General features: G+C 34.5%; 1 protein-coding gene across 1 annotated transcript in view; it reads left to right on the top strand.

The window, feature by feature from the left end:
- C1H8orf34 (chromosome 1 C8orf34 homolog) overlaps positions 1–15,204 on the top strand; it is a 362,951-nt gene that overhangs the window by 89,923 nt on the left and 257,824 nt on the right. The window contains exons 2-4 of the mRNA XM_044682532.1: positions 3,822–3,969; positions 6,382–6,513; positions 11,134–11,262. Coding sequence (XP_044538467.1) covers positions 3,822–3,969; positions 6,382–6,513; positions 11,134–11,262 — 409 coding nt within the window. The remainder of the gene's footprint in view (positions 1–3,821; positions 3,970–6,381; positions 6,514–11,133; positions 11,263–15,204) is intronic.

Here is a 15,204-nt window from a genome sequence, read left to right as displayed (position 1 = left end):
CTCTAATTTTTGTAGGTATTGAGGTAAAGCTTCCTTATTTAAAAATGATATAAACCTCAACAAATTTGATTTAATAGTTTATCATTAATATTGATAAGTAACATTTGTGAAACACCTTAGGGTTTGTAAAACACTTTATAAATATTATTTCTTTTAATCCTCACAACAATCCTATATGGCAAGTACTACTATTTTTTGCGTTTTATTGATGAGATAAGTGAGTCTGAGTAATATTAAGTAACTTGCCCAAGATCACACAGCTACTACTATAAGAGGAGGGGTTAGAACATAGTTTTCTGCTTTGTTTAATGGAGATTATCATAGGTCATTGAAAGTATTGAAATATAATAATAGATATCATTTTAATTATTCTGAGTCTGTGTAGGATCAGAAAGAGGGCTGACCTCAGAGATAAGATTCATCTGAGGATACAAAAAAAAGCAAAATTTTTTTCTGAAGGAAACTTCCATTCTAAAAGGAAAGGCAACATGCACATAAGTAGATGAATAAATGATATATATAAAATAAAGCCCCCATTATAGATCTTATATTCACTCTTTTATGGGTCATAAGACTTAATATGTTTTTTCTTTTTAGCTTTAATCTTTTTTTAATATACCAAAGAACAGATGTTACAATCAACTCAGATTACTGGCACAAATTTAATTTCAACAGAAATAGCAACTGGTAAACACAATTTACTATAACTATGGTTTGATATTATGAAGGCAAGATAAAGTATAGAATGACCTTCATCTTTTTCCCCTATTTTTTTTCAGTTCAGGAAATGTGTGTCCAGTTATGAGGGGAAATAAGAAAATATGAGCATCTAGAATCTTGTGAAGTTTGGGTATTGAGTTTGCTTTGTGTACAAAATTTTGTTTTCTGACCCAATTTTTCTTTATCTATGTAGCTGGATGTTCTCTGGCAACAATACTGTAAATCACTGCTGTACTTTCCAATAGATTATATAACATGCAGTAGCTTCAAATAGTTCAAGAAAATAAGTTTATGTTTCAAACATAAAACAGATGATGCAAAGTATCAAAATTATGTCTCATAACAAATAAGCAAATAGTTAATTTCAAACTCAGTTATAGAGACTACAAATAGTAGCTGGACCATATACTGTACCTCCCTTTCTCACATAGAATAAGGCAGCATAACTGAAAGTACATTGAAATCATGCAGAATTATATAAAAATGAGTATTACTATTGCCTTTACTTTTATTAATTGTAGCAATAACATGAATCTTAGTACCAATAATATCATTATTGAACTTGGTGTTATTTTTGACTCTACCTTCACCCTTATCTCTTATATGTGCAATCAATTAAAGTCTTATTGAAATTAACTCTGAAATAAATCTCAAATCTACCACTTCTCCGTCTATTCTTCCTGCCATATTCTAGTGGAGACCTCATTATCATCTACTTGGGCTATCATAGTAGCCTCTCTAACTACTTTGCATATTCCACCCTTCACATTCTTATCCTTCACAACCATTGCACACATATGATCTTCATGTATAGATCTATTCATGTTGCCTCTGAGCTTAAAATCTTACTGTGTCTCCATTTCTTTCCAATACATTTTAGACACCTTCACCTAGCATTCTAGACTCTTCACAATCTAGTATCCTTGTATTTTCCTAGTCTTTGTCTCACGTTAATCTCATCTACTTAGTTTATATTCCTTAAAATAAACTTCTTGCTTTTCCTTTTACAAACTCTGAGGTAGGAATGGCTAACTGCCATGCCTTTTCTTGCATGGTTAACTCTACTTCCCCATCCACTCCTTCTGCATGTTGAACCTCTAACTATTCTTTAAAACCCAAATCATTTGGGGCAGCTGGGTGCCTCAATGGATTGAGAGCCAGGTCTTTAGATGGGAGGTTCTAGATTCAAATCTGGTCTCAGACACTTTCTTGATGTGCAAACCTGGGCAAGTCACTTAACTCCCATTGCCTAGCCCTTACCTTTCTTCTGCCTTGGAACCAATATATAGTAATGATTCTAAGACTGAAGGTAAGGGTTTTTTAAAAAACAAAAACAGGGGGAAGCTTTGTAGCTCAGTGGATTGAGAGCCACCCCTGAGACAGGAGGTCCTAGGTTCAAATCTGACCTCAGACACTTCCTAGCTGTGTGACCCTGGGCAATTCACTTGACCCCCATTGCCTACCTTTACCACTCTTCTGCCTTGGAGCCAATACACAGTATTGACTCCAAGATGGAAGGTAAGGGTTATAAAAAATTAAATTAAAATAAAAAACAAATCATATGCCCTTCTCTTCAGATAACAATGACTTTTCCCACCTTCGATTTTTGCTTGCACTTCTCAGATGAACTATTCATGCATTCTTTTGTCCTATAATTATTTGTGCATGTCTTATATTTTCTTATTAGTTGATAAACTTTATGGGAGTTGGGAAAGGGAAAGAGAAGAAAAAGGAACTATGTGACTTAGGTACCATCTCTTTCACTTTGCTCATAATCATATGCCTTGAGAAGAAAAACAAGAGATCTTTTAGTAGTATTGTTGGTAAGTGGCAATGCTATTGTCTCTAATTGTCACAAGACAAGGTGATGGATAAAAAAGAAAAATATGCACTCACAAAAGTATGGTGGCTTCTAGAATTTTAACCAATATATAAAACGATGTCATTTCTCCAAGTATAATATTATTTATTAATAGAGTCATATACTCTAGTAACAAAAGTTTATTCAATTATGCATACCTTTGTGTGGCAAGACCCTTAGTGAGGTCTGAGTCAATCTTTTATATGGTGGGGTGTCTCTCTTCTGATTGGCCTAACTACATCATTTGGATCTTAGCTGTTAGCCCCAATTAGTGCATATTTTAATGAAGAAGTTGACCTAAATCTCAACTCCTCCTCCATTACTTCCCTGATAGCTTTATTATAGCTAGACTGACCCGCTCCTTTTAGACACTTAAGAAATGTACTTTTGATTATGGAATAAACAGGAAAAAGAGACAGTAGATGTCAAGGCCCAAGGAAATGCCCTGGGGGTGATGATTAGCAGTTAAGTGGTGGTGAAACTGTTGCCTACCCTTCAAAGGTTAGTGTGAGAGAATGAATGGAATCATAGAAATATTGATAAAAAATAATACAATCTAACATTAATTTTCCTCAGTAAGGATGAGAAAGGGAAATTTTGAAGACTGGAGAGAGATAAATGAGACTATTACTTCTATGTATAAAATAGAACCATGTAATAACTGGAAGGGAATGTAGAGATTACTTAGTATCCCAGACATAGATTTAGAGCTGGGAAGGAATTTAGAAGCCTTGGTATCCAGTCACTTTTTGTTGTGCAGATGAAAAAACTGAGGCCTAGAGAGGCCCAGGGTCATAGAGCTAAGAAGCATGTAGGGGAGTTTGAACTCATTTTCCTGATTCCAAGTTTAGGGTTCTATTTTGAATACCATTTTGTCTTTCATTTCACAGGTTAAAGAAACTATGGCCAAGGAAAGCCAAATGACATGCTAAGTTGACTCTGTAGTTGGCAAATACTGACATAGAATTTGGGTCTCCTGAATTTCAATCTATTACATTTCTACTCTATTTCCAGAATATGGACTGGAAATGATCATAGGTTTTAGAGAAGATATTATATTAGATTTTTACTCCATTATGTATTTAATGCCAACGTAAGAATTTAAACCACTTAATTTGATGTTGAGGTGTCATTCTACATAACTAAAAATAGACTACAAGTTGATTCCTTAATGACTTTTTGCTTCAGTGCAGTGATAAAAAAATACAAATATTTTGCTACTTCTTCCCTTCTTTTTCAGGAATTGATGACCAAACTCATAACAGAGACACCTGACCAACCAATCCCATTTCTCATTGACCATCTTCAGTCCAAACAAGGACCCCGAAGTCAACTTCAAAGAACATTGTCTGGGTCAGCAGCTTTATGGGCAGAAAGCGAAACATCAGGTAAAGGGAGAAAAGGCATTTCAGTTCATTTTATATTTAGAACCAAAAAAATAAGTTAGGGATTAAAAGATCATAGATTTAAAATTGAATGGGACTGAGATTTCTAGTTCAGCTCCCCAAATCCTAGGTGAGGAACTTGGACCCAGAAAAGTAAAATTATTTGACCCTCTGCTAAGAACAGAGCCAGGGCTTGAAATCATGACCACTGATTCTAAATTTAGTTCTTTCGGGAAATAAAATTTCCTAATTCTGTGACTGAATGCCCACCTGATATAATAATAATTTCAGTAACTTTATTTCCTTCCCCAATAACCTAATCTTCTTCTGAATGGAAACCCATTATCCAGTGCTGAACTGCCTAAATGCTGATCACTTGCCATACTTCTTATTGAATGGATATCTGGAGTTTTGAGTCAGACTTTTGGTAAATTGTATTTGTATCTGATAAGCAGTATAATATACTTATCAAAATCTTTGTTAAAATGTAAGTAAATATATTCATAGTTCCATTCTCATCTTTTTTCCCATAAAAAGGGGAAACAAAATTAGTTTTTCATGAACAAATATGGTTCTCTGTAAATATTTTTTCAGAAAAGTTATGCCCTCCTTTGTTATCACCTTTCTAGAGTTCTCCCAATAATTGAAGTCAAACTCATTGGTCTGTAGTTTTTAGACTGGTATTTTTTTTTTTTAGAAATTTGAATGTCCTTTGTTTTTCAGTATTTTGATGAATCTTGTTTTCCATGGTCTTTCAATATCACTTCTAGTGACTTAATAATTTCCTTGTTCAATCTCCCTTTTCATTCCCCTAGTCCCTAACTCTCTCCCAAGAACTATCCCCTTTGGGCAGAGTGCAGCCACTGTATAAAGTGAGGATATATTTCAAATCCATTCCCTCTGGATCCAACTTCCATGTAACTTTTTAGTGATAACTTGTCTTTTTTTTACTTTTGCCTTTATTAGAACTCCTTTCTCCTGTGCTCCCTCACTTCATTTCTCTCTTCCATGTCTGCCTTAGTACTAAATAGCTAAAAGAAGTTCTTAAGATATTGCTGCTTTTCCTACCAAGCCGAGATGGGAAAAAAAAAACAACTGAAGAGTTGTGTTCATAGCTTTCTTTAAGACACCAGGAAGACTATCAGATTTTATGTCCCTGGATTAGAGCTGGGTTTAATACTTTTGGATATCTTACCCAGTTTTATTTTGTTCAATCTGTCCCTTCACAGAATTTATCCCCTTGATTACCATATGGATAGATATAGAGATAAAGACTAGATTTGTTATTTCATTGAGATAGAGATTTCCCAGATAAGGAAATTCCTTCTACCAATCCAAATTGTTATCTTTTTCCAATTCATATTCTTATATAGTTATGTAGAACTTTGAGGTTTCCCTAAGATTCATACATTATGTTCAGAGGCAAATTAATAAGAATGTTATACTAGTGATTATTACTATTTCATTATAACAATGTTAAATTTTAAAATGGTTATTCCCTTTAATAGAAACACAAAATAGAGGCAGGTAGACAAGCTTTTGGAAGCACATAGCACACTAAGGAGAGAATCCATATTAGAGATTTGATGAGAAATTCATCAAATGTTTCTAAAAGGCAGATTTGGGCTCAATAAATGGAAGATCTTCCTAAAAATTAGAGCTATTCAAAAGTAGAACATGATGTATCAGGAAAAAAAATTGTTCCTAATACTTGAAAACTTTGTAGCAGAAACTGGACGGTTATTTTGGTGGGGAGAAAATTTATACTTAAAATATTGGGAATCTTTCTAATAAAATGGAAAGAGCATAGGGCTTAGAAATAGAGCATCTGGTTTTGAGTCCGAGGGCCATTGCTTATTAACTATAGGATCAGGGACAAATCACTCAACCTCTATAAGTCCCAGTTTCATCAATGTTACACTTGATTGTTTGGATTAATAACAAACAGGATTTTCCAGTTTTAATTCTATATTCCTTAAAGTGTTTAATATAAACCATTTTGAGATCCCTTCTAGTTCTTGACACTACAATATTATATAAACAGATATAAATGTAATTTAATGTTTTGTTTTTTAATGATAATATAACCCATCTTTAGAAAAACATACAACAATAACTATAACTTTGAGGAAGGTCACCTTATAATAAAATTTAGATCTATACATTTTTTCACTTTGGAAAAGAAAAGGAAAAATAATTTTTTGCTTTTATTTGATTTCATGATTTTTTAATCTGTGAGATGGATCTTCCCTTTTCCCTGGGTATACCTACTGAGTGTGTGTATACATGTATATACATGCATGTATATGTTGTATACATGCAAACACATAGGTGTGTGCAAAAATATATATATAAAATTTGTGAGCAAGCATAAAAAAACTTAACTATAATTTCATTTGGATTCTCTTTCAACAGAACACAAAGGAACTAGAAGAGACTTCAGAAGTTATGATAAACCCTGGCAGGTAAATGCAAAGAAGCCAAAGAAGTCCAAGAGTGACCTTGCTGTGTCTAATATTTCTCCACCATCACCGGAATCCAAATCATGTAAGAAAGTTAGCACATTATTGCTCAAAGCCTATATTAGTTTAAACTATACACAACAAAGTTAAAACTAAGCCAAACGTTTTACTCTAAATTTCTGGCTATAAATCCTAGTGAATGTTCTTTCTACTTCATTTAGCATGTCAAGTAAATGTTAGTAAGATTGGAAAGGTAGAAAAGAGCAATGGACATGGAATAAGAAATATCTGAAAGTTTTGCATGTATGTTCATTAGCCTTTTATGTATCCTATGACAAATCTCTTCATTGATCTAACCCTCTCCTTTCTCATTTTGAAAATGGGCATAATGATTCTTCTTATTTTTAAGTTGTCATGAATATTATATAATGTAATGTAATTAAAAGAATTTCTAAATTGAAATTTTATAATATAAATATATTATATGAATACTTATAAAAATTGAACTTATTTAGAAATGCTTTCTTAAACACAAATCTCTGTTTAGAATTTAATTAACTTTAAGGGGACTTTGGTGAAGATTTCTATAGTCTAGTAAAAAAAATACTAGCCATTTAAAATAGACTACAGAACTTTTTAAACACTTTCTACCTTGTCGGTGTTTAGTAAATTGGCTGTATTGTCTACTTTAATGGAAAACAAGGAAGGCTGGAAATGTGTGGGAAAAGATAATAGGGTGTTTGGGGAGGTATTTGAGATGAGTATGTGGGGGCTGTATGCTGGAGAAAAGCTGTATTGCCTTGTGAACTAGGTCAAGGTACATCACAATTCTGAATCATAGCATCTCAGAGTTGGATAGGACCTCAGAGGTTATTTCACCCAAATCCTTGGGAGGAATTACAAATATTTAACAAGTAGCCATCTACCCTTCGATAGAAAACCTCCAGTTAAGGAGAAATCAATTCGATTTTGAGATAGCTCTGTTTGTAAGGAAGTTTATCTTGACATCAAGTATAAATTTGTCTCTTTTCATTTTTTACTTCTTGAACCTGGTTTGGCCCACTGAGCCCCAATTCAAAGAGCATAATTCTTCATCTGTGTGACCACTCTTCAAATACACATATTATGCCATTTTAAATTTTCTCTCTTCCAGGCTGATTATCCCTAGTTCTTTCAAGTAATCATCATACATCATGGATCTGAAGCCTTTTAAAAATTATATTTAACTTCCTTTAGATATTCTCCACCTTCTCTGTCAATGTCCTTCCTGAAATGAGATGCACACACTGAATACAATATTCCAAAATAGGGAATGATCAGAAAAAAATAGAGCAGTACTAAGCACTTGATATTAGCTTTATTGGGTTGCCTTGTTGATTAATATTGAGCTTGTAAATCCCCAACCCCCCTAAATCATGGCTCACATTTTCTTCAAGTAATACTTATATTTTGAACCCCATGGTATGGCTTTATATTTAGTTTTAGGAATATTTAGATGGTGTAGTAAATAAAATACTATGCCTAGAATCAGGAAGACCTTGATTCAAATTGGGCCTCATAGACTACTAACTGTATGGCCCTGGGCAAGTCCCTTAAATTATGTTTGCCCCAATTCTCTCATCTGAATAATGGGAATAATAGTAGCACCTATTTCCCAAGATTATTATGAAGATGAAATTAAATAATATTTGTTAAGTACTTAACAAAGTGCTTGGCACGTAGTAGGCACTATATAAATATTATTATTAATTACGCTTATGAACTCATGCTGATTAAAATGTCCTTTAAGCTGAAACACATTTATAGTACTAATTTGGTCAAACAATAATTATGGAGGCATTTTGAATATTTGAAGAATAAATAGGTAGTAGTGTTCCAGAAAATGGATCATAATTTAAAAAAAAGTATTTTCAAAATTGGTTTTCATGCTTCTGGAATAATTACATTAATAATTAAATTATCATGTGTTAGTATGATAATAATTATTAGCATTACTTTGCTAATAATTATATTATACTCTCAATAACTTTTGGTTTGAATACACATTTTATTAATCCATGTTTTTTAATTGTTTCTCTGAACCTATCACTCTGATCCTTTTGAAAATAAAAACAAGCATAACATTTTATGCTCAATTCATGCCTGATCATCTTTCCAAAAAGCATCAATACTTGTTCCTGAATATTTTTTGTCTTGTATTTTTTAATTGCCTTAAATTTGTTCCTCACTTAGCTTACAAAGGAAGTGGGAAGGGAAATCTAAAAGCTGATGTCTAGAGTGGTAGAGATGATCTCCTTCTAAGAGAACAGATATGAACTAATTATCCTACCTATAAGCTTGAAGGAAAAAAACAAATATCTGTTAAAGCCTGTTCTAAATCTAAGGATTTTGGGTAACATTGTTTTTATATTGGTGATTAAAAGTCCTGAAAATATTTTTTGTCATTTTTTTCCTTTTAAATTTGTGAAATTCTTAAAATGCCAGGGATACTATGTTAAGATAAAAGGAACAATATTTCATATCATGTCCCAGAGCTTTCAAATTCATTTTAAGAAGCTTTATATTTGGGGGCAGCTGGATGGCTCAGTGGATTGAGAGCCAGGTGTAGAGGCAGGAGGTCCTAGGTTCAATTCTGACCTCAGACACTTCCTAGCTGTGTGACCCTGGACAAGTCACTTAACCCCCATTTCCTAGCCCTGTATCAAATAAAATTAATATAGAAGGATATATAAAAGATATTAGGGTTTAAAAAATTTTTTTAAAAAAGAAGCTTTATATTTTGTTCCATAATGCTTCTTGTATCTATTAATTTTCTGAGCAAGTTTATTTGAGAATTCCCATTTCCTCTTAGGAATCTTTATGATCTCTTGTATTAAAAAAAATATACCAATTGATAAAAATTAGTTTGGCCTAGAAGGCCTGCTCAAATTCCCTAAAAAATAACTATCCTCTGCTGAAGTAAAGCGATGGAAAATTTTTCTTTTAAAAAGAAATGCAAAATATCTTTGACAAGGAGTTTTTGACTACACGTGACTCACAAATATCCTGTCGTAAATAGTAGAAAGATGAAACAAATACAGATGATGAAGCAAATTTCTTCATGCAGCAATCAGTATTTTTATATTCTCACTGATGCTTTTATATCTGCATGTATACATATGCCCCCATATTTCAGTATTCCAGAATATTCCTTCCTTTTATTCTGACTCTATCTAACTGAAAATAAAAATAGCATTAACTATTCTTTATAAGTGATGGAGAAAGATACTAAGGGAATCTGGAATAGACATGTGGTTCTAGGAAACATACTAATCCTTCTTTATGCTTGTGGAAAGCTTGTCTTTCTTTAAAAGCAAACAAACAAACAAAGAAAAACCTTACCTTCCATCTTAGAATCAATACTGTGTATTGGTTCTAAGGCAGAACAATGGTAAGGGCTAGGCAATGGGGATTAAGTGACTTGTACAGGGTCACACAGCTAGGAAGTGTCTGAAACCAGATTTGAACCCAGGACCTGGCTCTCAATCTATTGTACCACCTAGCTGCCCCTCTAAAAGTCTGTCTTTCAAAAAAGACTTTGATTACACATGACATGTAACTTTTATCTGTGGAAAAATTTCGGAAAGAAAATTAGGAATTTTAGTAGTGCCAAATGGAATATTATTCAGGGAAATTTTGAAAAAAAAAATTAAGCAATGCAATGAGAGAAGTGATGCAAAACATTGTTTCTTCTGTGACTGCCAGACCATGGTATCTTCCCATTCTTCTACCAGTCTACTGGTTTCTATAAGCATGGCTATAGATTTTTGTTCCAAAGGCAAACACCACAAAATGCATCTGGCAAAGACAAACTTACTTTAGGTGGGTACAGAGTTGAGACAGCAGGGGAGAGATCTTGATTCTGGGGCAAGGGACCCACAGATGAGATGCCCCTATGATTGTTTGGGGGAAAGTACAGACAATAACTTTGGGGTACTGCTGACTGCTCTTAAGGAACAGAGAGGGGTAGATGGAATTGGGAAGGAGTTCATTTATGAGTGAGTATTTTTTTTTAAACTAACGGATTGCCAAATGTAATTATTTCTCTCTCTTGAATGAAAGGAAGTATTCTCAGCACTTTCTGAATTTCAGTGCCTTAGGTCAAAGTCTAAGTTACCTAGTCTTACATATGTTTCTACTGATATCTGTGGTAAGCTAGTATTGTTTATAATGACAGTATACTACATGAGGGTCTATTTCCAGAGGCACAAACCATCTGACTAGTGAATTCACTCACCAAATTTGATCCTTATATTCAGTCTCCATCATGGACCCCTACCTAACAAATTGAAGAACAGCATGTGCAGAATTCTTCACTGGCTTAAATGGAAAAACACGCTTAAACTGCTTACTTATCAATAACAGAATATACAAGAAAAAAAATTACCCTTTTGTGTCATTTAAATACAGACATTGATTTTGATCAATATTTGAATTTCCTTCTAGGCATCAATCCCTCAATATTTGTTCAGTTGCATAGTTTACTCATATGAATTGTCTTTGTGACTTCCCCCACTGCAATTTACTCTCGTCAACCCCAAAAGCAGCAATTTTTATGTTGCACATTAGATCGGCTACTTAAAATTATGATGATGAATTTATTGTATCATTATATAGCATGTTTATAGAATGATCGATTAAATATCAATTTTTTAAAAATACTTAGTGCCAAGGTCAGTGGAGCATCCTAAGTGGAACTGGCGGATCAAACCAGAAAGCCACGACTTTGATGAATTAAATCACATCCTTCAAGAGAGCAAGAAGCTGGGGAAAGCCCTTGAGAATCTCTCTAGAAGTAAGTTCATTTATTTTGATTATAATATGATTCTCTGACCACTTCCAAAAACATAAGACATTCACTGATAGTGCCAGTGAATCATTTCTACCACTTAATTATGATTTCTTCTCATGTCCTACACTGATTTGTGAAACTGGCATGGAGGTGACCATGAATTTTCAAAAGTTAAATAGGAGACTGCAAGCCCTCATACTTCTTACAAAGCTGGACAAAGCTGCAGTGTATGAGTGCAGTAGGAGACATATGTCTTGCATACAAAAGCCAATTTATCTAAATTTAGAGAGGCCTGTGACCAGAACTTTGGGCTCCAAGCAATGCACTTTTTTGGTCCCAGCTTTTTACAAAAGGTATCTAAGAAGTTATGTAAGACTCTCAGTCTGCTTTATATATATATAAAGAGTCTGATTTCATTAGTGGAAGGATCAGGGAATTGTTGTTGTTCAGTCATTTTAGTTATATCCGATTCTTTCATGACCCCATTTGGGATTTTCTTGGCAAAGATACTGGAGTGGTTTGCCATTTCCTTCTCCAGCTCATTTTACAGATGAGGAGAGTGAGGCTAATGGTTATGTTAAGTGACTTGGCTACCATGGTTATCCAGCTAATAAATGTCTGAAGCTGCATTAGAACTTAGGACGGTAAGTATTCCTGGCTGACCCAGCACTTTATTCCGATGCCCTTATTTGTTCACAAATTCTAGTCTCAAAGCGTTGCCTGAGACAATGGGAGGATAAATACCTGGCTCAGGCTCTCACAGCCAGTTTATATCAAATTTAGGATCTGAACTCAGTTCTTCCTAACCCTGAGATTGGCTCTCTAGGCATTGCCATTCTGTCTCAGAGCAAGTACTCTCATCTGTGAAGTATTGAAGAATTATCACTTCTATGGTAGGCCAGACAAGGCTTGGAGCACAGGTAGAAAGAGCTAGTAAATTGCCCATGTAAATGTATGCATTGACACACTTTGATGTCAGAGTGGCAAAAGATATAAAATTGCAAAAATACCATTTTGGGTAGTTTTTTATTTCTCCTAAAATGACACCTACATAGACATTTCTCTGGAGCTATCGTTCTAGTCAAGTCACTTAACTTGTTTGCCTCAGTTTCTTCAAACTGTAAAATGGGGATAATAAAGGCACTTGCCTTGCATAGGTGTGAAGATCAAATAAGAGAATATTTTTAAAGTGCTTAGCAAAGTGCCTGGAACATAGTAGGCATAATATATCAATGCTTATTATGTCCTTACCCTGCCATCCATCAAATATGTATGTTAATCAGCAAATTTCCATTTCCTCAAAAGAATATCCCTTACTGAAAAATTAGAATTCTAATGTAGATGTTCCACTGTCCTCAATTGTAAAAAGAGTTCATCACAAATCCTAGATGGAGCTTTTATATTGTTGTTTGTTTCCATTGCTTTTTTTTGTCCTTCACTTTCATACTCTTAGAATGGAATAACTACCAAAGCTTAGTCGAATCTTTTGTTTGTCCAGCTTTCTTTAAATGGATTTTCCCCCTTCCATTGCTTCTTATTTTATGAGGTTGTACTGCTTATAATGCTCCACCATCTTTTCCCTAAAATACACAAACGAATTTATATTCTAAACACTCCTCAAAAAGCAGCTGGCATGGCCCAAGTATACGCAGATGAGGCCTGTGCCAAGGGAAACACAAATTTGAAGATTTTGAAGGAATCATTCTTACCAAAGGTGTGGGAAATATCTTTGAACTTATTAATACAAAAAAATTTGCAATTAAGAGAATATCAGTAACTACTGACTATTTCACTATCTTTACCATATGTAGAAATGTTTTGTGCAAATTATATATATATATATATATATGTGTGTGTGTGTGTGTGTACATATGCATATGCACACATATACATATATACAATATAGATATAGATATATTTAAACAGGGGAATCCTCAATGAGGGTATTGAAATACCCTCTAAATTTATAGATTCCCAGTAAGTTTATGAAGTCCTTTCCCTTGTGGACAGCATTATTGTGATTGCATTAAATCTAGGGACATTTCAGAGCTTCCAAAATGAGATTCATAATCATATGATCTGAGAGTTGAAGGGAACCTCAGTAACTAGTCCAATCCATACATGCAAGGAATCCCTGCCATAACATACTGTAATAAGTGAATAAACTAGCTAATAATATGGAGCTGGTTGTATAAGTGAGTCACCAGTGGCCTGGGAGCCTGTAAATACAGTAGCAGGAGATTTTGGAGCTTTCAGAGATGAACAGCCTCAGCTGTAGAACCTACTCAATCTTCACTGCTACCTATAGGCTCCTTTAAGGTGATGACTAAGAGGCCCCTCCCTGCTGGAGTAACTGCCTTCCTATTGGGTGAAAGCAGAACTCAAAAGGAAGTGAAGCCCAAACTTCCTGGATACAATGGAGGCTTGGTCCACTACTTCCTTTAAACTCAACTAGTTGATATTTTCTCCTCTCCTCAGTCCCTTTAGCCTAAAGTGATGATGTAATAATTACAGAAACTCTCAGATTCAGGCTAAGGGTTTTATTTTAACATGAAGGGGAAAACTGAGGCAAGAGGGTTTAGGGTCTTGAGAAGCTGTTGCTAGGGATGACTTGCAAGTGTTGGCAATGGACCTAGAAGGTAAAGTCAGGCTGAAGGAACCAGCCCTCAGCCAGAGATAATCTGACACTGCCCTGATGTTATATGATCCACCAGCTAAACAGATGTAGTTGTTAAGTTGGTTTAGGGGTGTCCCTATTGCTAGGCTATTCTAAGCTAAATTCCTGCCCACATTCCACCTCCCTCAACCTCCCGGGGTCCCCAAGGGGAAGTCAAGGTGTAGCTGGGTGTCTGGGTGAGGTCAAGGAAATCAGAACTCCCAGGTTCGTTTAGCAGGGGTTTATATATTCCCAGCTCAACTGTCAGCTCCTGGGACTGGCACCTGCTAGGCCAGAGTTCCATTCTGCTAACTGACAGGATTGCCTAGGGTAATATTGAAAATGCAAGAAACCTTGCATAAATCCTGCATTACAATACCAAGAAGTAGTCATCTTGCTTCTATTGGAAAGGAAGGAAGTAAGGAAGGAAAGATTTATTAAGCACCTAATATTGTGATGCACTGTGTTAAATGCTTTACAAATATTATCTCATTTGTTCTTCACAAAAACCCTGGGAGAAATATGCTATTGTTATTTACATTTTATAGTACAGCAAATGGAAGCAAAGAGAGGTTCAATGATTTGTTGTGTCACACAGCTAGTAAGTATCTGAAGCTGGATTAGAACTCTAGTCTTTCTGAATTCATGTCTAGTGTTCTATTCACCTCTCAAAGTAGCTTATTTTACTTTTGGACAGTCATAATTGTTAGGAAGTTTTTCTTTATATGGTGCTGCAATGTTGACCAAAGTGAATGACTAATCTCTCCTTAGCATGAAAAACCTTCAAATACTAAAAGACAGATATTATGTCCTCCTGTGAGTCTTCTTTTCTTTAAGATAACCATGCTTTCAGTTCATCCTCATATTTCATGAACTCAAATCCCTTTATCATCCTAGCTACCTTTCTGTGGACAATCTTAAGTGTTTAAATGCTGAATGTCTTAGACCTTGGTGCCCAGGACCAAAATCAAGGCTCAAAATGAGAGCTAAGAAGAGCAGAGTATAGAGATTATAATCTCCCTTTTTAAAGCAACCAGAGGTAGTATTAATTTTAGTTATGCCCACCATATCTCTCTGTTGATGTGAGAGAGATAGACAGACAGACAGGGAGACAGTCAGAGAGACAGAGATACATACACACACAGAGGTTTTATATATATATATATATATATATGTATACATATACATATATATATATATATATCAGGTTCCTCACAGGAGACCTTCTGCATTACTGACATGGTGCTAATAATAATAATAGCAACAAAAACCACCATTTTATATAGCAT

Source organism: Gracilinanus agilis, chromosome 1, assembly GCF_016433145.1.
Source record: "Gracilinanus agilis isolate LMUSP501 chromosome 1, AgileGrace, whole genome shotgun sequence".
NCBI lineage: Eukaryota > Metazoa > Chordata > Mammalia > Didelphimorphia > Didelphidae > Gracilinanus > Gracilinanus agilis.
Note: the sequence above shows the minus strand (reverse complement) of the source record. Positions and strands in the feature narration are given on the sequence as shown.